Genomic DNA, 23,834 nt, shown 5'->3' with positions numbered 1-23,834 from the left:
GAGGGGGACACAGAGAGAGAGGGGGTGTATATTAGAGAAGAGAGAGAAAGGGGGGGGGGAGCACATATTTTAATGTATGGGCCTCCAACCTACATAGACGCACGTTAACAAGTGGCTTGCATAGAAGATGATAGAAAACCATAAACTGACAATGATACAATCTTGTTTGTGTTTACGTGAATACGTGTTTCCTACACATCTTGTAGCTCTTGTGTCTTGGTTCCAAAACAGATGTTATACATCAACTGGACAACTGACATGTATATATTTGGCTGAATATCTGGACCTAATCGGTCTGTAACCTTCGCAACGAATGATATATTTTCCAGTCGTTAATACCAAGTGTGAATCTGGCGAACGCTGTCCTAAGTTTTTTCGTAGTTATCATACCCATGACTGCTTAAAATCGTAGTTATCATACCCATGACTGCTTAAAACAACCTATCATCCTTTGTTTTAGCACTCTTTTATTTCCTGCATTTCCCTTGAGCCATTTCTTGGAGATGCCCAATATGTTAACTTGAAGATACGCTTTAATTAACATGGCCCAGCTGGAGAGAGAGAGAGAGAGAGAGAGAGAGAGAGAGAGAGAGACGCAGGCTATATAATGGAGAGAAAGAGAGAGAAATGGTTGACACGTTTTGTTTTTTTAAGGGTAGGGAAAGAGAGAGGCTGCATAATAGAAGAGAGAGAGAGAGAGACGCAGACTACATAATAGAAGAGAGAGAGAGAGAGAGAGAGAGAGGGAGGGAGGGGATGCGTCATTCCATTGAAGCAGGAGTGCAAGAGAACCTGTTATTCAGAACTTTATGTGTGTGTGGAAGGATGGAAGAAGTGTGGGAGGGGTTGGGGGTCGGGGAGCGGGGGTATGGGTGTGTGGGACCGTACGGACCGAAGCTCCCAACACACACACACACACACACACACACACACACATACGCGTACAGACCTGCTCAAACACACACACGCATGCACACGCACACACACAGACACGCACACACAAAACAAAAAACACACACAAAAAAACAAAAACAAAACAAAACCCAACCCAAACACTCACCACCAGGGAAACAGCCAACAAGCAGTAGTTTGAAAGAAGTCCAAGCACACACACACACACACACACACACACACACACACACACACAGCACTCAAAACGCTGCTGTCAAAATGATGCATGTTTTATTCGTCAGATTTTGTACACAATGTACCTCATTTACCATCACTCACTACAACAACAACAACAACAAAACAACCAAACGAATCACCATCAAACAACACCCCAGTGGCATGTCATGTCAAAAAAGTGCTGTCTCCATCAACCGACCTGTGCTTCATTAAAACAAAGGTTATCACTCACTACTGCTTGCTGCACTGAAAACAAAGATATCACACCTCATAAACGCTGCAGTCGTTACAGGACTGAACAAAGGCGCAACAACACGTCGTGAAGGAACGTATCACTCCTTAATTTAAACACAAAACAAGAAACCGCTGCAGTTGTCAGTAACAGGACTAAACAAAAGCCGTTGTCATAGCGTAACCCTCCAGGGGGTGGGTTGCAACGAGGGAAGGTTAGCAGCGCTAAGTTTGCTGAATCGTTTAACAATGTTCCCAAACTCCACCACGGTAAACTCCTTACGCTTAGGAACATCCTAAACCCCTTCAGTGCCAGGGGGAAAACAGTAGAAAGTGGTGTTTCAAGTCATAAAACCATATCCAGAACAAAAATCCTAAAACTGAGAAAAATGGTCTGGAGATGTACCACTATGACGTAATCTAAACTCTAAGCAAACTTAGCGCTTCCAAAGACCGCCTCAGGCAACCCGGCTCAGGCTTACAAGCGCTCCCATACGACAGACCTCCACCCATAACCATGCTGGCCATAGCATTTAAGAAGAGATATCCCTGTCAATAACACCACCTAGCAGCTGCAGCGGAAAGACGAGAGAGATTATAATTATATATATATGTATAACAATGATCATCACAGCGATTTGCAGTCCAACAGGTGTTCAGATGCAGTTGTAACAAATAATAAGGAATAAGAAACAAATCCCCACAGAAACAGATGATGGAGAGAAGAGATAGCAAGAGAGATAGTTAGATAGATAGATAGATAGATAGATAGAGAGAGAGAGAGAGAGACGAACAGAGATGATGGAGAGGAGAGATAGCAAGAGAGAGAGAGAGACGAACAGACAGACAGACAGTCAAAGACTGAATTAATTTTTTTCACAGTAACTTGCCAGTATTGTATAATAATGGCTAGGTTTAAAAGACATGACAAGAAATCATCGCCAGGATTTATACACAAAAGACAACCAACCACACAAAAGATGCAGTCTTTAACATTATACCACCGAATATGTAGAGTTTTCATTGCGACAAATTAAAAAAAGGTAGACTTTTCATTGCGGCGCTAGCAACAACACAAAAGATGCAGTCTTTAACATTATACCACCGAATATGTAGAGTTTTCATTGCGACAAATTAAAAAAGGTAGACTTTTCATTGCGGCGCTAGCAACAACACTTAAGAAATGATAATTGTACAGTGCAAGGATAATACAGCTTACAATGCAGAGATGATAGTATAGCAAGTACTAAAAGAAACATAGATTTCTCATTCCCATGACACTGTAAGATACATTCTCGCCCAAAATACAACGCATCTCTAGCAACAAAACAGAACAGATAGCTTCCTGGTCATCAAGCATTCTTGTCATGTTATCCTAGAGATTGTATCTGTATCGATACACTGCATTTGAAGGAAAACAAAATCCAAAACAAATAAACACAACAACAGCAACAACAAAACAAACATCCCCCAAAAAACAACAACAACAAAAGCACAAGAACAACAACAAAACAAAACAAACGAACAAAAACTAACAACAACCACCAACCAACCATAACAAAACAGAGAAATATCGCTGGGCTTCAGGTTGATGTGCATGGCATACTAAGGCTACTTCTGAGCAGTCAGGTCCAAGTGTACAATGGGAGTTTGGAATGTCCAAGAAGGTTTGTACGGAAATTTGGTGGGGGGAAAAAAATCATTAATAGCTCCGATGTCGACGTTCAAATTGTCAAGGTAAGGGAGAATACGGATCCCAGAGAAGGAATGCTGCGTGGAGTCTGTTCACGATTTCAAGATATGTGTTGGCTATCGTGGTGAACTGGTGAATGGGAGATGTCTAGAAACAAACAGCTGTATCGCTGTGCTTTGCATTCAAACTACTTGCAACGTGAGACGAAGCGCTCACATCCCATTGGCTGAAAAAGAGAAGTATTTGGCGATGATAAAATAACAAGCATGTAAACAAACGCATAATATTATTCAGAAAAAAAAACAAGAACAAAAACAAAAATCAGATGCATTAAAAGTGGACGTGATGACAAAAAATAATAACTAAACACATCAAAGGATGAATGAATGAATAGTATTATTAAGTATGGACTTTTATTTCAAGATCTTTGAACAAAATGTGTGTGTGTGTGTGTGTGTGTGTGTGTGTGTGTGTGTGCGAGCGCGCGCGCCCGCGCACATTAATTTTTTTTCATACAAAATCTCTCTCTCTCTCTCTCTCTCTCTCTCTCACAATCACACCTACCCGCTCACTCACACACACAAATGTTTCCCCCACCCCTCTTCACTCCCTCTCCTCCTTCATTTGACAATCGATAATAATATCTTAATGAAAGAAATTGATTCGCTCTTGAGACCGCAACCATGGAGTGGACCACGAAAAGCAGCACATCCGGCGGAATGCACAGCCACTCTGACAGTGCACAGACACGTCGTCCAACACATAGTCATGTCCTCTAGTTCATTATATCGTAATTACCATCATATCCTCTGAGTTGTTTTTTTGTATGTTTTGTTTTTTTGCAGCGCCTTCGCGCTTTTGGGTATAGCGCACCATCCTTCACTCTTTCTTAACTTGACACATCGCACAAATTGTCGTTCACAAAAAAGCGCTAACTTCCTTACTTGATTGATATAATTGGCCCTACATCCATGCAGTGTATACTAACTCTCATTCGTTCCTTGTTGTGTGTAAATCGCACAGAGACTACTAGCACTAGTGACGGCACGACGTTAAACGGGAGTGTCCTTGGCCTTGAGAATTGTTGACATCTGCAAAACGAACATCAGTCCTTATCAATCAATATATATATTGGTGTGCGTGGGTTTCTTCTTCTCCTCCTCCTCCTAATCAGTCCATCTGCTGGCATGCCATGATGAATGAAAAGTTGAATGTATATGTGATCGTGCTAGCAAACGAACAAATGCAAGTGCGTGCGCTTCTGTGTGTGTGTGTGTGTGTGTGTGTGTGTGTGTGGGCGCGCGCGCGCGCGCACACACACACACACACATACGTACGTACGTGATAATATAACCATTGTTCTTTTCATTGCTTTGTTATTGTTAATGGAATCTTCCAGTTACTCCTCACACCGTCGTCTTCATCAATTTATCTTATTTCATTTTATTTATTCGTTTTAATATTTTGTGTCGTTAAATGGGCAGAATTGAAAAAAGGCTTTACTGTGGCTTATTCTTTACCCATTAAAGATTCAATCTTTACAGATTCAACATTCAATCAAGCAATCAATGTTATCATTATTTTTCATATTTTTCTTGTTTCATTTTACTTATTTATTTATTCTTTGATCAGTTTCAGCTTGCAAAGTGCCTCATTAAAAACACTGATGTGGAAATAAATCACCAGGGTTATGTTCATTCTAATTCCGGATCAGTAGAAATAAATCATCAGGGTCATGTTCATTCTAATTCCGGATCAGTAGAAATAAATCACCAGGGTTATGTTCATTCTAATTCCGGATCAGTAGAAATAAATCATTAGGGTCATGTTGATTCGAATTACGGATCAGTAAGAATATATTTTATGTTGATTCAAATTACGGATTGGAATACCTTGACAGCTTTTCTTTTTGATTAACTTGACGTGTCTTTCTGCATATGATGAACGTCAGTGTGCGTGTAAGTGCCTCGTGCAGATTAGAGATGCAGCGTTATTGTGCAGCGAGACTGGAGTGAAAACTTACACCATCTTAACTAATCTCTGTCTCACGCTGATCCGTCAATGGAGCGTGCATTTGCGGTATCAATTACATACTTCACACTAATAGATAAATGTAGCTTTATAACACAGTGAACTTGTATGAACTCCTTCACACTAATCATGACCGTAGCTTTATCACACAGTGTACTTATATAAACTACCTCACACTAATAAGTGAATGTAGCTTTATCACAGGATGAATTTGTGGTGTCAATTACATAGTTCACACTAGTCAATGAATGCAGCTTTATCACACAGTATATGTGTGGTCTAAGGTATATATCTCAAAATAATCAGTGAATGTAGCTCAATCACACAGCGAACTTGTGCTATCAAGTACATACATCACACTATCACACAATGAACTTGTGGTATCAATCACACACCTCACACTAGTCAGTGAATGCAGCCTTAACACACAGTAAATTTGTGGTCTAAACTATGTATCTCACTCTAATCAATTTGCGGTCTCAACTATATATCTCACACTAATCAAAGAATGTAGCTTAATCACACAGTGAACGTTTGGTATCAACTGCATAAAATGTAGCTTTATCACACGGTGGAACTTGTATAAACTACCTCACACTAATCAGTGAATGTAGCTTAATCACACAGCGTCTAAACTATACATCGGGTGTTTAACAGTGATGGCAGCTTTATCGTACAGAGATTCAATTAAAAACCAAACACCTCGCACAAATCTGAACATATATATATATATATATATATATATATATATATATATATATATATATATATATATATATATATATATATCAATGTAACCCGTGAATGTAGCTGAATACAAGAGTAAGCTTGTGATGTATGTTACTCAGGTGAACCAGAATGGTGTCATATTGATGTACGTTAGCACTACCAAATAAGGCGACAAAAGAAAGAACTTGTTAGTGTATTTTCGATCTTTTAACGAAAAAAAACAACAACAAAAAACAAAAAAAAAACAAAAAAACAACAACAACAACAAAAAAGAAAAAAAAAACATAAACAAAATCACAGGTGAGCGGCAAAAATGATAAAGAGCATTTCACCCTCCCAAGTAATGGAGAAGATTATGAGTAGAAAATATATACATTTTTAAAAACACGAATGCAAAAAGTACATGAATGCAAACAATAACAACAACAACGACTACACCCCCACCCCCAACAACTTAACAAACATGTTTGCAACTGTTGAAAATAAATTGAAGTTGAAAATTAATAATGTTCTTAATTTTAAAAAAAAGAAAGAAAAAGAATTTATATATATATATATATATATATATATATATATATATATACACGTGTTTGTGTGTGTGTGTGTGTGTGTGTGATAAATTATAGTGCTCTCCCCCTCCTCAAACACACACACACACACACATTGTTTATGTGCAAGTGTGACGCGCGTGCAGTGCGCATGTGCGTGTGTGTGTAGTTGTGTGTGTGTATGTCTGTGTGCTTGTGTGCCTACGTACTAGTGTGGGGAAGGGAGCTGGGGGAGGGTGGCAGGGGTGGTGATGGTGGGGTGTCACCAGGGAAGGTACGTTCGCCTGCATGGAGGAGCAAACAGTGTTAACTTTTTTTTTTCTTTTTTTTTTAATGTGTGCTCGTATGGCGCAATGCGAAATCTGTAGCAAGTCACACACACATACACACAAACACACACATACATACATACACACACACGCGCGCGCACACACACACACACACACACATACATACATACATACATACATACACGCACACAAACACACACTGCCCACGTCAAATCAAGACATGCATCTCTGGTCCGCCTCCCCTGACCGTTCAGGTTCTTTGTTAACTTCCCTTGTGTGAAAAAGGTGTGTATGTGTGTGTGTGTGTGCGTGCGTTCATACAGTTCTGCATTTTCCTCGCTTCACTGTGTTACTGTTCACCCTTCATTCTCCACCCCTAGACCCCCTTCCCCAACTCCTACCCCACCCCTCCTTCATGCCCCCCCCCTCCCCACCTCCTCTCTTTCTCTCCAAACCGACCAAATCCATTACCTCTCTCTCTCTAAATCCACAAAAAACATCAAACAACACCACCTCCCATCCCCTCCCGATAAAAAGAAAAGAAAACCAAATAAATGAAAAATAAATAAAATAAATTAATCAGTCCCTCATTACTCAAAGTGTCATTCTACAGTGAGGAGAAGTCAGTTAGCAGAGCAAACCAACAAAAAACCAAACAAAACGTACTCACAGGTGAGAGTTAAACCAACTAACAACATGATGACAGGCAAACGTGTGAACAGCAGCAACAACAAGAAGAAGGAAACAAACCAAGGGGATCATACATTGTCAGTGTTCTGCACACCCTGCCAGACAGACAGCCACAAGCATGGTCAGAACGTCCATAAAATAAATCATAATCATAATGATTCCATACAAGACAAAAAACAACAACCCCAAAACGAAACAAAACAAGACCAAAAAAAGCAAAGTCATTTCAAAGAATGAAAATAAAGATATAGTGGGAACCCAGAAATAACTATATTCCAAGATGTGGAACTGAATAGAATTTTTGTTTTTTAGATGAACATATCAAAACATAGTAGGTATACATGAAATATTCAAAGTATTTAAAAACAACAACAGGGGATCGCTAAATATGAACATAATGATCAAAACTTGGAACACGAAATATTTAAAGTACTTTGAATACAAGGGATCACTGATATTCATGAATATCAAAACTTGGCAGATGAAATATTTGTTGAAGTATTTCCAATACAAGGGATCACGAAATAACTGGATGTGACTAGGTTTCAAGTTCAATGTTATCTGAAATGTAAAACGTTTAACGTAATGTTTTTAACATCTTTTTTTATTTAAAGTACATGAAGATATCGGAACAGGAAGTGAATATTACAAGAACTCAAATGAGAGATATTTGAAATATGCAATGGCAACGTAGTACGCTAAGGTAGGTATATTTGGATTATGAAATATCAAATAGTGTACACCTTGATACCAGAATACGAAATGAATATTACAAGATCTTGATTATTTGACATTTATATTTAAAGTATGAAACGTTGAAGATGACACGTGATGGATCCAGGGTGACTGTGGCATTGCAGATGGAGTGAAAAACAGACAACCAAACAAAAATCAAAACATCAAATCGTGGCAAGAAATGCGAATGTAGAATTACGTAGAAAATAAGGAAATAAGTAAAAGGCAAACAAAACAAAACAAAAAAAACAACAAAAATGCTGGTTGGGGAATACTAACACTTAGTCCACTGAGCTTAACCAAAAGTAAACCAATATGTCGCCAGTTTTCAATGTAAAAAAAGAATTCATCTAGAACACTCTCAAGCGTGTTTAAAAAAACAAAAGAAATTTTGGTCTTCCATTCTGGAATCAAACGTCTGTGGTCCTGAGCTTCCGCCTAGTTCCCTATAAACATTGTTATAAGTGTGAAATAATGTAACATGTCAAATCGTACTCTAATAGTAAGAACTCGGGCTGGTGTAGTGTTGAGATATTTCCAAGTGTTTTTTGTTTTTTTTTTTCAGTGTCACTTGCTGTTCTTCTGTAGTGTAGTATCAAGTAGCCTGTGATTGTGTGTGTGTGTGTGTGTGTGTGTGTCTGTGTGTGTGCAGTTCGTGTGTTCTTGGACAAAAAGAATCAAAATCAGGGGGAAGCCCCACCCCCACCCCCCAAAATATTCACGGAAGGAACTTGTATTTAGATCGCTCACTTCTGACACAACAATTGACATACCCAATGCGTGTAAACTGCATGCCTGGTATCAGTGCTTCTAACCTGTCCACTGAAAGATCCTACATTCGCTTCAAACCTATGATCACTCCGAGCATGGTACACCACCTTACAGAGTGACTGAAAACAATCAGGGCAACAACTGGGAAAGCAAAAAACAAACAAACAAAAAAAACCCAAAAAACAACAACAAAAAAAAACAAACAAAAAACGGTAAAAAATACGCGAAATAAGGAACTATATAAATTTAGAATGATAAAATAAAAGTGAGAAAACACCCACTGAATTATACACAGACTCAGTTTGTTTACACACGCGAGTCAGAAACATTAATGGAAAAAAAAAAAAGACAAAAAGCTTTTCCACTTTGAAATGTCTCCTTACCAACCAACCAATCAACCACAACCTCCCCCAACAAACGAGAAAAGTACAACCACCAATTCCTGCCGACCGAGGAAAAAAGAAGAGGATGGAGGAGGAGATGGAGGAGACGGGGCAGAGGTGATGGAGGTGGTGGTAGTGGAAGGTGGGAGAAAATGGTGGCCGGTGTTGGGGAGGGAAGTGGATGTGGATGGCTGTAGCTGTGGACACACACGCGCGCAGATCAGCATCTGGTGGTGGTGGTACTCACGGGCCAGTCGAAGATGTCCGGGAGGTAGGCGGCGTAGTCGGTGCTGTACATCCTGGCCCGGATGAAGGCGGCCTTGTCGCGGGGCTCGGGCTGCAGGTAGGCCAGGTCCAGGCGGTAAGCGAACTCGGCCACGTGGGCCGCGATCCGAAGGGAGACGGAGCGGATGCTGGAGAGAGAGGGGTACACCCGCCCCTCCGCCAGGTCCCCTTTCGTCACCAGACTGGCCAGACACTGCAGCGGCAACAGCAACAACAACGACACGGAGATTTAAGATTCAAGACGGTTTGTTCAGTTGAGGCCATAGCCCAGCATAGTCAGCAGACAACTACTACTACTACTAGTAGTTAGTATCTAAATAGCGCTGAATCTGGTGCAGAGACAAATCAAAGCACTTTCAAACCAGTCATTCACACGCTTGCATGACAAACATCTAGCTCCAAAGGTCAGCAGACTCAAACATGTAGCTCCAAAGGTCAGCAGACTCAAACATCTAGCTCCAAAGGTCAGCAGACTCAAACATCTAGCTCCAAAGGCCAGCAGACTCAAACATCTAGCTCCAAAGACCTGCAAACTCAAACATGTAGCTCCAAAGACCAGCAGACTCAGACATCTAGCTCCAAAAGTCAGCAGACTCAAACATCTAGCTCCAAAGGTCAGCAGACTCAAACATGTAGCTCCAAAGGTCAACAGACTCAAACATCTAGCTCCAAAGGCCAACAGACTCAAACATCTAGCTCCAAAGGTCAGCAGACTCAAACATCTAGCTCCAAAGGCCAACAGACTCAAACATGTAGCTCCAAAGGTCAGCAGACTCAAACTTCTAGTTCCAAAGACCAGCAAAGTCAAACATGTGGCTCCTAAGCAGATTCGAACATGTAGCTCCAAAGGTCGGTAGACTCAAACATGTAGCTCCAAAGGCCAGCAGACTCAAACATGTAGCTCCAAAGACCTGCAAACTCAAACATCTAGCTCCAAAGGCCAGCATACTCAAATATGTAGCTCCAAAGACCAGCAGACAAACACCACATGAGAACGAGAAGAAGACAGAGCACGAAAAAACCTACCACCATCACACCAGAGACCGGAAGATTGGGCCCCATCTTCTTATGCCGAGCCCTAGACACAATGGACTGTTTATTGTTTATTGTTGCTTATAGTCCGGCCGACCGCACAGAGCCATATCAGGACTGTCAAACCATACAAATGCTCAACCTCGTCAACGATAAACTGTCACATCTTAAAAAAAAAAAAAAAAAAAATCACCAAGACAAACCCACAAAACATAGTTCATGACACACTATCTTAAACATTTAGCTCCTTCGGGCAAATAAGACAAGGCCGTGCTGAGGACGTCAGCCCTTCCACTTAACTGATCATCGCCAGATTACAAAAAAATTGTGAAAACAAACAATACTTCAAAGCCAAACTAATATACATATATAACTATATATAACTATATATAACTATATATATATATATATAAGGCCATTTAGGCAAACAATACTGCAGAGTGGATAGCTAGTGTCCATCCCAGTGTTTACAATTTCACGACCTAATCGCCAGGGCAAAAAAGCACAGAAAGTACATCACAGATTGCAGAAAAGAGAAAAAAAATGACCCAGGCTTGCTCGAAAAAAACAACAACAAAAAACAACAGAAAGGGAGATGGACTGGGAAGGCAGAAAAAGGAGACAACAGTGAAGGACGAAGAAGAAGAAGAAGAAGAAGAAGAAAGGCAGAAATAAAGAGAGCAATAGAAAAGAGGAAATTTTCTAGCACAGAATTTCCAGAAGGCGAAGTAGATGCTTACACTGAAAGACCCCGAGACATCCCCACGTGGGTGAGACACAGTGGATACGAGTTTCACTGCCCAGAGAGATGGCCGTAAAAGGAACCATTAAAACCTTTCAACCTAAACACCAGAGGACGGCGACGATGACCCCTAAACACCTGCCCACGAAGAGGCAAGGAAGCAGCACCCTTCCTCCATCCCTCCTCACCTTAGCCGCCTCCAAGAAGATGTCCTCCGGGATTCTCCGGATGTCCACGGCGATGACGGCAAGGGCCACGCCGGGGAAGATGTAGGCGTTGTTGCCCTGACCCGGATTGAACGTCTTCCCCTCGTAGGTCACCGGGCGGAAGGGGCTGCCGCTGGCGAACACCGCCTGGCCCTGTGCACAGCACGGAAACACACACACACACACACACACACACACACACAGAGGAGAGGAAGGAGGCGTAAATGGCGAGGGGGAAGAATAAGACGAAAGGGGGGAGGGTGGCAAGGAGACAAAGAAAGAGGAAGAGATCGTGAGGAGGGAGAAAGAGGAGGAAATGGAGGAGAAGGAGGAGAAGGTCGCGAGGAGAAAGAAGAAGAAAGAAGATGGTAGGTAGGAGAGAGCGAGGAGAAGGAGATAGCGAGTAGAGAGAAGAAGATTTAGAGGAAGGAGAAAGGGGGGGGGGGGTGGCCATGAATATGGAGGAGGAGCTTGTCGTGATGGAAAAAAAAACGAAAGAGAAGGGAGGGTGATAGGAAGGATGTGTTGAGGAGGGGAGAAAGAGTGATGAGGGCAGATAGAGAACAGGGAGGAAGAGAGGGAGGATGTGTTGAGGAGGGGAGAAAGAGAACAGGGAGGAAGAGAGGGAGGATGATAGGAAGGATGTGTTGAGGAGGGGAGAAAGAGAACAGGAAGAGAGGGAGGATGATAGGAAGGATGTGTTGAGGAAGGGAGAAAGAGAACACGAAGAGAGGGAGGATGATAGGAAGGATGTGTTGAGGAGGGGAGAAAGAGAACAGGGAGGAAGAGAGGGAGGATGATAGGAAGGATGTGTTGAGGAAGGGAGAAAGAGAACACGAAGAGAGGGAGGATGATAGGAAGGATGTGTTGAGGAGGGGAGAAAGAGAACAGGAAGAGAGGGAGGATGATAGGAAGGATGTGTTGAGGAGGGGAGAAAGAGAACAGGAAGAGAGGGAGGATGATAGGAAGGATGTGTTGAGGAAGGGAGAAAGAGAACAGGAAGAGAGTGGGGATGATAGGAAGGATGTGTTGAGGAGGGGAGAAAGAGAGCAGGAAGAGAGGGAGGATGATAGGAAGGATGTGTTGAGGAGGGGAGAAAGAGAGCAGGAAGAGAGGGAGGATGATAGGAAGGATGTGTTGAGGAGGGGAGAAAGAGAACAGGAAGAGAGGGAGGATGATAGGAAGGATGTGTTGAGGAAGGGAGAAAGAGAACAGGAAGAGAGGGAGGATGATAGGAAGGATGTGTTGAGGAGGGGAGAAAGAGAACAGGAAGAGAGGGAGGATGATAGGAAGGATGTGTTGAGGAGGGGAGAAAGAGAACAGGAAGGAAGAGAGGGAGGATGATAGGAAGGATGTGTTGAGGAGGGGAGAAAGAGAACAGGAAGAGAGGGAGGATGATAGGAAGGATGTGTTGAGGAGGGGAGAAAGATAACAGGAAGAGAGGGAGGAAAATGTGGAGACGGTGAAAATGTAGAAGTAGAAGAAATAGGAAGAACAAGGAGGAGGAGAGAGGAGGAAAACAGGAAATGAAAACAAGGAGACTGAGGAGCAGAAGAAAAAGAAGCGAGAGAAAGAGGGACATGACAAATCGGCTACAGAAGGCGGAGGAAGATAGTAGAAGGGAAAGAAGTGGGAAAGGGAAGAGAAAAGGTAGGGGTTGTTGGTGCTGGGGGGCGCGCTCCCTGCCCCCTACCCCACAATCCCCCCACAAGTGTAGTGTAGTGTGGTGTCGTGTCATGCAGTGCAGTGTAGTGTAATGCAGTGCAGTGTAGTGCAGTGTAGTGCAGTGTAGCGCAGTGCAGTGTAGTGCAGTGCAGTGCAGTGTAGTGTCGTGCCGTAGTGTAATGCAGTGCAGTAGTGTAGTCCAGTGTAGTGTAGTGTAGTGCAGTGCAGTGTAGTGTAGTGTCGTGCCGTAGTGTAATGCATTGCAGTAGTGTAGTGTAGTGTAGTGTAGTGTAGTGCAGTGTAGTGCAGTGCAGTGCAATCCAGTGTAGTGTAGTGTCGTGCCATGCAGTGTAGTGCAGTGTAGTGTAGTGTAGTATAGTGTAGTGTGTCGTGTCGTGTCGTGTCGTGTCGTGTCGTGTCGTGTTGTGTAGTGCAGTGCAGTGCAGTGCAGTGCAGTGTAGTGTAGTGCAGTGTAGTGTAGTGTAGTGCAGTGCAGTGTAGTGCAGTGCAGTGCAGTGCAGTGCAGTGTAGTGTAGTGCACTGCAGTGTCCATACAGTACCTTGGTGCAGGTGTAGGCCTGCTCGGCCGTGCACTCCGCCTTGCTGGTGGGGTTACTAAGGGCGAAGATGATGGGCCGGCTGTGGAAGGTCGCCATATCCTTCAGAATCTCCTCCGTGAAGGCGCCGGGCACCGCGGCCGCTCCTGGTGGTGGGGGTGTGGATGTGGGTGAGGAGGGGGAGGATGGGGAAGCACCACACATCAGATTCAGTGCGTTATGCAAAGGCGGGGTTTTATTTTTGGGGGGAAGAGGGGGGAGGTTGGGGTGGAAGGTTTGTGGGCGTGTGTGTGTGTGTGGGTGTGAAAGAAAGAAAGAGACTTTGCGTGTGCAGGTGGAGGGAGGGGGGGTTATAGGTGTCCGCGCGCGCGATCGTGTGTGTGTGTGTGTGTGAGAGAGAGAGAGAGAGAGAGAGGGAGAGAGAGACTTTGCGTGCACGCACGTGTGTGTGTGTGTGTGTGTGTTTGTGTATAGATAGATATACAATCTACGTTTCAGGGATGTGAACAGACATTTCTCTCATGTCACTGCCCCATCTAAACCACCCACACTTCGCAACCCGCACACACACACACACACACACACGCAAACACGATTCCATAGCCGCAGTTTTCTGTGGACGAAAGCAGAACCCACAGTGTCAACACCTACCCACCTAACACCCTACCCCACCCAGTCTTACCAATAATGATGATTACACCTTCCCCACTCCCCAACCGTATGTGCGTGCGTGCACACACACACACACACACACACACGCGCGCGCGCGCGCGCACACACACATTGTCAACACCCTACTCCCCACGCCATCTCTCCCCCCCCCCACACACACACATTGTCAACACCCTAACCACCACGCCATCTCTCCCCCCCTCACCCCTCCACACACACACTTACCAATGATGGCTGTGGGTTTGAGAGACTTGATGATTTCGCTCAGCTTGTCAATGGGGGCGTGGTCCTTGGCGAACAGAATCTTCTCCCCTGTCACTCCTCCCGCCGGACGATTCTGGAACAACACCAAGGACAATACAACAAGATCGAAACGGCGCAAGCGCGTACACACAAACACACACACGCGCGTGCACGCACACATACATTAACATACACACACACACGAACAAACACACGCACGCACACATACACATGCTCTCACACGCACTTATAGTGAATGAACATGAACGCTCACTTTCATGTATACACACTATTCGATATATTTTATTCCTGTGAAAAAAACAAAAAAACTCATGTGTCTTTGCCATTATCCAGTAGGTTGATGGATTGTGGTTCCCTGGAGCGTTGGGGGCTCATCGAGTTCGTGTTTCACAGCATGCTGTGGGTTGAGGTTGATCGCTGTGAGTGTACTGTGTGACTGTCATTGAAGAGGCTCTTTCTCTCTCTTTCTCTCTCTCTCCAACACACACACACACACACTCACACGCACTCACGCACGTATGCACGCATGAACACCACTCAAACATCCCCCGCACCACCACCACCACCACCCTCCCTACACATCATATTCGTTCCAGCAACATCTTTTTCCCGCCCCCTACCACTATTACCCAGCCAGCCCAAACCAATCAACGACAGTAACAAAAGTTGAGGCCACGTGCAGAACGCCTGTGGGCAGTCACACTGAACAGCCCGGATCCTGTAAGTTGCTGTTGGGACGGAAGGTCACCACGATCCTATCTATCTCAATCACTACCTTGCCAAACTTTGCACAACCGGGTCACTAGGTCAGTGTCAACAAAATGTCATGGTTGAGCAACACCCGACTGGACTGCTTTGAAGACGAGAGGCCATGCGTGACAGTGGTTTGGCAAAAGACAGAGATGGGGGTAGAGCTAGACAGCCAGACAGTGAGAGACAGAGGAGGTGTGGGGGGTATGGGGGGCCAGGGGGGGGGGGAGACACTGAAAGAGACTGAACATCAGTATCCGTAGCTCAAGGAGGCATCACTGCATTCGGCCAAATCCATATACGCTACACCACATCTGCTAAGCAGATGCCTGACCAGCAGCGTAACCCAACGCGAGAGACAGAGGGAGACAGAGGGACAGATAGAGAGAGACAGAGACAGACCGGCAGACAGAGACAATGAGACAGAGAGACAGGGAGAGATATCAAGAGAGAGATAGAGTGAAGAGAGAGAGAGATATATAGAGACACAGAGAGAGGAGGCAGAGACAGACACAGACACAGCAAGAGAGACAAAGAGAGAGACACTGAGAGAGAATGAGAAAAAAACCGCACTTTATCATTCAAGGAGATTTCAGCGAGAAAGAGAGAGAGAGAGACGGACAGACAGACAGACAAACAGAGACAGAGAGAGGAAGTTCTTTTCCCCTCCACCCTTACCACCCTCGTCTGTGTATCACCCCTCACCCCTTCTTCCACTGAATGTTTCAGATTCGGGGTTTCGGGATGAGTGGTCTTGGTGGGGGGGGGGGGGGGGGGGGGGGGCGGGGGGAAGCAGGTGGGGGGTGGGTGGGGAGGAAGCGGGGTAAAGCCACTGACTGCGGCTCGATAGAAGTGACAGCTAACAACCCCGTTCCTTCCCTCCCACATCCGCTTCCTTCATTCCCTCCCACATCCGCTTCCTTCCTTCCCTCCCATATCCGCTTCCTTCCTTCCCTCCCATATCCGCAAGTAAACAAAAGAAACACCACCCACACCCACACCCCCCACGCAATAAAAGAAAAGCAAAACAAAACAAACTCTGTGTCATCCATCTCCCTTCCCCTCCCACATAATAAACAAAATTCCCGCCATACCCCTTACCCCTTAAAATATTTTTTTTTTCCAAAGCCCTGACCAACCCACAAAAACTAAATGAATATGACTAAAGAAGAGTTTAAAAAAGTGAACTCACACACACACACACACACACACACACACACACACACACACACACACTCCTCCCCTCCACCCCCACATACAACACATACGTACCCCACCCCTCCCACACACACTCCCACACACACATACTAACTCACTCACATCGCTTGCATCGTCCAATATTACTTGAAATGAAAACGACGATAAAACCAAGGAAAAACAACAACAACAACAACAACAACAAACACGGAAAAGCCAAGACAGTAGTGTGTGTGTGTGTGTGTGTGTGTGGCTGCAGTGCTGAGCTGACCTTGACAATGAGTCCCCTGGAGTCGACCATCCAGATCTTGGCCAGCGCCTGGTCCTGGCTCAGTCCTCTCTCCCCCTGACTCATCGCCATCAGCAGCAGCTTGGCGATCCCTATGGAGGCCTGTCGTCATCATCACCATCATCATTACCATCATCAAGAAGAAGAAGAAACTCACACATACCAATATACTACGCTAGACATTTTCATTAATAAGGACTGATGTTTGTTTTATAGACTTCAAGAAGAAGAAGAAGAATAGTATGAAAAGAAGATGAATAATAACAACAATAATAATAATGATGGTAATGGATACTTATATAGCACACTATCCAAAAATCTGCTCTTGGAGCTTTACAAAAAACACTTTTGTTAACATAACACATTACATCAATGTTATATACACACATCAAAATGTGACTACACACACACACACACACACACGTACACACACACACACACTGCATACATACATTTTAACATACATGTGTATTTAACAGCTACCCTCAACACATACGCACACATAGGCAGGCACAAACTTACATAAACAGAAGTGCGTGCGCGCGCGCACACACACACACACACCCGCGCGCGCGCGCGGGCACACAATACACATTCATATATATATAAGAAAAAGAGTATGATGAAAAGAAGAAGGAGAGAAGAAGCAGAAGAAGAAGAAGAAGGAGAAGAAGAAGAATAGTAATGAGAAGAAGAAGCAGAAGAAAAATAGTTATGAGAAGAAGCAGAAGAATAGTGATGATAAAAACAATACTAATAATACTAATAAGAATACTGCTACTGCTATTACTACTACTACTACTACTACTACTAATCAAAACAATAACAATAATAATGATAACGATGATGATGACTATGATGAAAACAACTGATAATAATATTACTATCATTGTTGTTATAATTATTGTTGTTGTTGTTCTTCTTCTTCTCAACATTATAATCATGTTTATCATTATTGTTATTATGATACCGATGGGGTGATGCTTGCTTGACGCTGGCAGGAGCCCTGAGCTCTGAATTAAACGACCAGTTCTTCTACAACACAAAAGCTGCACTCGCTGATCCAGAGATCCGCTTCAAGTGCAAACACCCTCACAGCAAATCATGCCGGCCACACTTGATTGGAGAACGCTTGTGTGTGTGTGTGTGTGTGTGTGTGTGTGTGTGTTCCTCCACAGACCCTTCAAACAGTGACCCCCATTTCTCCCCCCCCCTTTCTCTATCTCTGCGCAAACACACACACACACCCTCCTCCTCTCCTCCACCCCCTACATACAACACACATGCCCCCCCGTCCCCCTACCCCTCCCCCAGCCCCCGGGCCCCCACTGCCGCATTAAACGCAATAATCATTCTCTTTTGATAGCTTGCTACCTCTCTGTAGTCTGCTGTCAGTTCGAAACCCAATCTCCTGACATGTTAGAATGACAGAAAGCCGGGTAGGGGGCGGCAGGAGAGGGGGAGTGGGGGTGGGTGTGGGGGTGGGGGGAAGAGGCAAGAAGGGAAACGTTTATGGTGGGTAATGGGGGGCGGAGGGGGGAGGGGTGTTGTCGGCTGGAAGGAGCAATAACCCGAAGAACTCTATCATGAGCTTTAGAAGATGCTGCCAGCCCTCAAACACGTCAAAATCCTTATATCGATCAATCGTGATGTGTTTATTGACCCGTGCTAATAACAGATGTCTGTTATTATTTATTTTTTTTTTAAATCATTTTTTCATTATTATTTCGTTTACTAAAAAATAGCGCGGGAGTCCATGTAGATCGATAAACCGATGCCCATGTTGGACGAAGCAATATGTCGTAGTTCACGAGAAGGGAGGACATAATTGAACTCTGTCGGCTAAGTGATTCTGCATCTCTCCAGAAGATGGGGTTTGTTGGGTGTGGGTGTCAATGGGATACAGTGTCTTTTTTTTTTTTTTTTTTTTGTTTTTTTGTTTTATTCATCTTTTGACTTATTTCTTCTTCTTCTCCTATTGTTGTTGTTATTTCTTCTTCTTCTTCTGAATAATAATAATAATAATCTGTAAATTTATATAGCGCCCTTTCTCTCTAAGAGCTGAGGGTGCTTTGCATGAAGGAAAAATATTACAAGTTACATAAAAAATTCATGACCACTCTTTCTCAACCCCCCCCCCCACCCCCCAGCCGCAGCACACACACAGCACTCCTACCCCACCACACACATACATAATATTATACAGCTCACACAAACACACACATGCACACACACACACCCATAATTTACATGCCCTCGCCACAATACACCCACACCTCACCAGCCACCCCACCTATTCTCTGTCTCTCTTTCTTTCTCTCTCCCCTCTCTCTCTTCTCCCTCCCTCTCCTCCCTATCTCTCCCTCTCCCCCCATCCCTCTCATTCTCTCGTTCTCCCTCTCATTCTCTCTCCCTCCCTCTATCTCTCACCCCCTCCCTCTCTCTCCCCCTCCCTCTCCCCCATCTTTCTCATTCTCTCTCTCCCTCCCGCTCTCACCCTCTCTCTTTCACCCTCTGTCTCTCTCTCCCCCTCCTTACCTCCCCTGCCCCTTGGAAGACGAAGAGGTTGTCCTCCAAGTTCTTTCCCGTCAGCTGCAGACTGGCCAGAATGCCCGCCACTGCCACTGAGGCTGTGCCTGCCACAACAACACCATCACCATCATCATTGTTAGCATTATCATCATCATCATTATCGACAGCATCATCAACAGCAATATCCCCGCCATACTCTCACACACACGCACATTAATATATATATATATATATAATATAATATATATATATATATATATGTGTGTGTGTGTGTGTGTAAGTGTATAATTTTTATATATACATAGATAGAGAGAAGGAGAGCGAGAGAGAGAGACCGCGCGCAATAGGTGTGTGCACACGTGTGTGTGTGTGTGTGTGTGTGTGTGTGTGTGTGTGTGTACACCCGTCAGCTCTCTCTCTCTCTCTCTCTCTCTCTCTATATATATATATATATAGCCGGGGAGAGTGAAGAGAATAAAGAAGAGAAGAAAAAAGATGAAATGAGAGTGAGAGAGAGAGAAGAGAGACACTAGACAGACAGACAGACTAAGAGACAGACAGCGAGAGAGAGAGAGAGAGAGAGAGAGAGAGTGTTTGTATGTCTCTGACCTTGTATGTCATCGTTGAAGGTGCAGTAGGAATTCCTATACTTCTGCAGGAAGCGGAAAGCGTTGTGGTTACCGAAGTCCTCGAACTGCACTAGACAGCTTTCGCCGTACCTGGGCTCAAACACACAAACAGAGTGTGTGTGTGTGTGTGCCAACCAGCCCTAAATAATACCACACAAGCTCACACGCTTGGGCATTCACACGAGAGCGCACACAGATGAAGGGAGATAACCACTACTCCACCCCGCCAAAAAAAGATATGAAAATACCAGATTGCTTCCCTTATGCACACACGGACACACACACACACACACACTCGTCTAAAATCACAATTTTGGATAGATGTTTAACAAAAGAACGAACGAACACACACACACACACACACACACACACCTGTCCACAACTGTCCAAGGGAGGTAAAAGTCACCTGTGTTTCACCTCTGCACCACAGCTTGCATGAACTCGTCGACTAATTGGTCATACTTCTCCCCTCTCTCCCAAGACAGACAGACAGAGATAGAGAGAGAGAGAGCTGTCCACTTGTGAAGGCAGGCAAGTCACCTGTGTCTGTCTCACCTCTGGACCACAGCCTGCATGAACTCGTCGACCAGTTGATCGTATTTCTCCCCTCTCTCCCTTTTCTGCTTCAGGCCGATGTACAGAGGGTCGTTCCGAACCGCCTGTACAACACACACACACACACACAGAGCACCCTTCAGCTACCACCACCAACAACAACAAGAACAACATCACCACCACCACCATTACTACAACAACAACAAACATCACAACAACAACAAAAATCACCACCACAACAACAATAAAATCATCATCATCACCACCATCACCACCACCACCACCACAACAACAACAAAATCACCACCACCACCACCACCGCAAACAACAACAACATAACCCTGCATGGATAAGGAACTCCTTCAGTTTATTGTGTCAGCCCTAAGCTTTTTCGTGTCTATGATTTTACATCTTTTTTGAAAACCTCTCTCTCTTTCTCTCTCTTCCTCGCTGTTTCTCATACCCCATTGTCTGTCTGTCTCTCTCTTGCTGTGTGTGAATACATATCCCTCTGTCGATTTGTCTGTCTGTCTGTCTGTTTCCCCCTCCTCCCCGTCTTTGTGACGCCGTGCATGGACGTATGATTGGTGAATATTTCTGTCTGTTTCGTCTCGTCTGTCTCTGCACATGGGTGTGGATGGTAAATTTGCACAACGCTTTGACTTATATGCGCGTGAGATTTAGCGTCGCATAAACATCACCGTTGACATTATCTTTACTGTCATGGCTATTATTGTCATCATCATCGTCAGCACCACAGATATAATATCTAATCTTCTTCTTCTTAGTAGTAGTAGTAGAACAACAATACAACAACAACAATATAACAACAACTACTACTACTCCTGCTACTACTAACAACAACAACAATAGCAACACATCACCCCCACCCCCCAACCCACCCCCGACCCCTGTTCCGCCCCACACCCCTCCCTCCTCCCCCCACCTACCAAACCGCTCCCCCCCTCTCTCTCCTCCCATCCCATTCCCACGCCACCTCCCACCCCACCCCACCCCACCCCACCCCACCCCACACCTCGCTAAATCTTTCATCGATCCCCACCCCCACCCCCCCGCTTCAGTTAAGTTCAGTAAAATCCATATACGCTACATCACATCTGCCAAGCAGATGTCTGACCCCCTCACCCCCACTCCCCAACCCACACACACCCACGCCACCACCACCACCACCACCACTGTTGCCGACTGACTGACTGACTGACTCACGTCGTTGTCAGTGCCGACGTCCAGCATGACCGGGAGACACTTGCGGGGGTTGATGCCGGCCAGGGCGGTGTACAGGGCCAGCTTGCCCACGGGGATGCCCATGCCGAAGGCGCCCAGGTCCCCCAGGCCCAGGATCCGCTCCCCGTCCGTCACCACGATCGCCTGCCGCATCAATCGTTTCAGTTTCTTTTTTCTTTTTCTTTTCTTTTTTTTTTTTCATCTCAAACAATCAAACCATTGCTGCACACTGAATATGCGAACGAACAAAGGCAATAAACAGGTTTTGTTCCGCGTGCGGTACCCTCCAGAAAGAATGCAGCCATCAGGAAATAAATCATACATATTGAAAGGAAAGAAGAAATGTATGGTGTGTGTCCATCGAGATCGATGATGACCATCGTTGTCATCCAGCTGGGGGATGGGGGGAGGGTGGTGGGGGGGGGGGGGATGCTCATGAATCTATCTGTGAGTGCGCAGATGGCTGAATAGTCCAATCTGCGCACGAAATGTTCGCTGACAGTTGGGGCAGACAAGAACAGGCATATCATTGTCAGGGAGCTTGTTTGCCCGTGACTTTCTGGCCTGCCTCTTCTGAACAGCTGCAGCAGTCCTGTTGGCCTCGCACAACTTGGCACCTTTGTGCACAGCAGTGCGCCATTTGTCACGGTCCGCTGCAGATTCCTCCCAGGAGTCAGGGTCGATATCAAACGCTTTCAGAGAGACTTTCAGAGTATCTCTGAAGCGCTTCTTCTGACCTCCGTGTGATCTCTTCCCTTGTTGCAGCTCGCCATAGAAGAGCCTTTTGGGCAGCCGATGGTCTGGCATGCGCGCCACGTGTCCAGCCCAGCGAAGCTGGGACTGCATCAGGATGGTGAAGATGCTGGGAAGGGTGGCTTTTGCAAGCACCTCCGTGTCTGGGGTCCTGTCTTGCCACTTGATGTTCAGTAGCTTCCTTAGGCATGTTGTGTGGAAGTGGTTCAGCTTCTTGGCATGTCGTTGGTACACTGTCCAAGTTTCGCAGGCGTACAGTAGTGTGGGGAGAACTACTGCTCTGTACACCTTTAGTTTGGTCTCAAGACCAATGCCTCTTCTGTTCCAGACATTTGCATAGAGTCTACCAAAAGTTGCGCTTGCTCTTGCAATCCTGACGTTCACTTCATCGTCAATGGTCGCATTTTGTGACAATGTGCTGCCAAGGTATGTGAACCGCTCCACCACACTGAGTCTCTGACCGTTGACTGTGATGTTGGGCTCAACGTAGGGTTTCCCTGGGGCTGGCTGATGGAGAACTTCAGTTTTCCTCGTGCTGATGGTAAGGCCGAAGTTCCTGCTGGCAGTGGCAAATTTGTCCACGCTGAGTTGCATGTCAGCTTCAGATCCAGCGTTGAGGGCACAATCATCAGCAAACAAAAAGTCTCTGATGATGTCTGTCATGACCTTCGTTTTTGCTTGAAGCCTTCTGAGGTTAAACAGCTTGCCATCTGTTCGGTACTTTAGGCCAATTCCAACATCGCCATCTCTGAAGGCATCAGTAAGCATTGCAGAGAACATGAGGCTGAACAGTGTTGGAGCCAGGACGCAGCCTTGCTTGACACCATTTGTGACAGGAAAAGCAGCAGATGTTTCACCATTGTCCTGGACTCGAGCCTGCATGCCTTCATGGAATTGGCTGACCAAGGAAATAAATTTCCGAGGGCATCCGTACTTGGCCATGATCTTCCACAGTCCCTCTCTACTCACGGTGTCGAAGGCTTTAGTGAGGTCAACATAGGTGGAGAACAGAGCAGCATTTTGCTCCTGACATTTCTCTTGCAGCTGCCTTGCAGCAAACACCATGTCGGTGGTTCCGCGCTCTTTCCGGAATCCACATTGGCTCTCAGGCAAATGACCTTGGTCAAGGTGTGCTGTGAGGCGGTTTAGTAAGATCCTGGCAAGTATCTTGCCTGCGATAGAGAGCAAGGAAATGCCCCGATGGTTATCACAGGCTTGCCGGTTCCCCTTTC

At 45.0% G+C, this 23,834-nt stretch overlaps 1 protein-coding gene and 1 long non-coding RNA gene across 2 annotated transcripts in view; one reads left to right on the top strand and one right to left on the bottom strand.

The window, feature by feature from the left end:
• Window positions 1–1,173: 1,173 nt before the first annotated feature.
• Window positions 1,174–6,249, top strand: LOC143297589 (uncharacterized). The gene is made up of 2 exons (XR_013057296.1): window positions 1,174–2,402; window positions 2,503–6,249. It is a non-coding gene; the product is annotated as an uncharacterized LOC143297589 (long non-coding RNA).
• A 131-nt stretch (window positions 6,250–6,380) lies between these two features.
• The window catches only part of LOC143297588 (NADP-dependent malic enzyme-like), a 56,232-nt gene continuing 38,778 nt past the window's right edge, over window positions 6,381–23,834 (bottom strand). The window contains exons 5-14 of the mRNA XM_076609995.1: window positions 21,832–21,993; window positions 20,605–20,708; window positions 20,030–20,139; window positions 19,427–19,524; window positions 16,871–16,990; window positions 14,614–14,725; window positions 13,720–13,862; window positions 11,477–11,647; window positions 9,477–9,707; window positions 6,381–7,435 (exon numbers count right to left, since the gene is read on the bottom strand). Of these exons, the coding sequence (XP_076466110.1) occupies window positions 7,409–7,435; window positions 9,477–9,707; window positions 11,477–11,647; window positions 13,720–13,862; window positions 14,614–14,725; window positions 16,871–16,990; window positions 19,427–19,524; window positions 20,030–20,139; window positions 20,605–20,708; window positions 21,832–21,993 (1,278 nt within the window). The 3' untranslated portion in view covers window positions 6,381–7,408. The remainder of the gene's footprint in view (window positions 7,436–9,476; window positions 9,708–11,476; window positions 11,648–13,719; window positions 13,863–14,613; window positions 14,726–16,870; window positions 16,991–19,426; window positions 19,525–20,029; window positions 20,140–20,604; window positions 20,709–21,831; window positions 21,994–23,834) is intronic.

The sequence above is a fragment of the Babylonia areolata genome, chromosome 23 (assembly GCF_041734735.1).
Source record: "Babylonia areolata isolate BAREFJ2019XMU chromosome 23, ASM4173473v1, whole genome shotgun sequence".
Classification (NCBI taxonomy): domain Eukaryota; kingdom Metazoa; phylum Mollusca; class Gastropoda; order Neogastropoda; family Buccinidae; genus Babylonia; species Babylonia areolata.
Note: the sequence above shows the minus strand (reverse complement) of the source record. Positions and strands in the feature narration are given on the sequence as shown.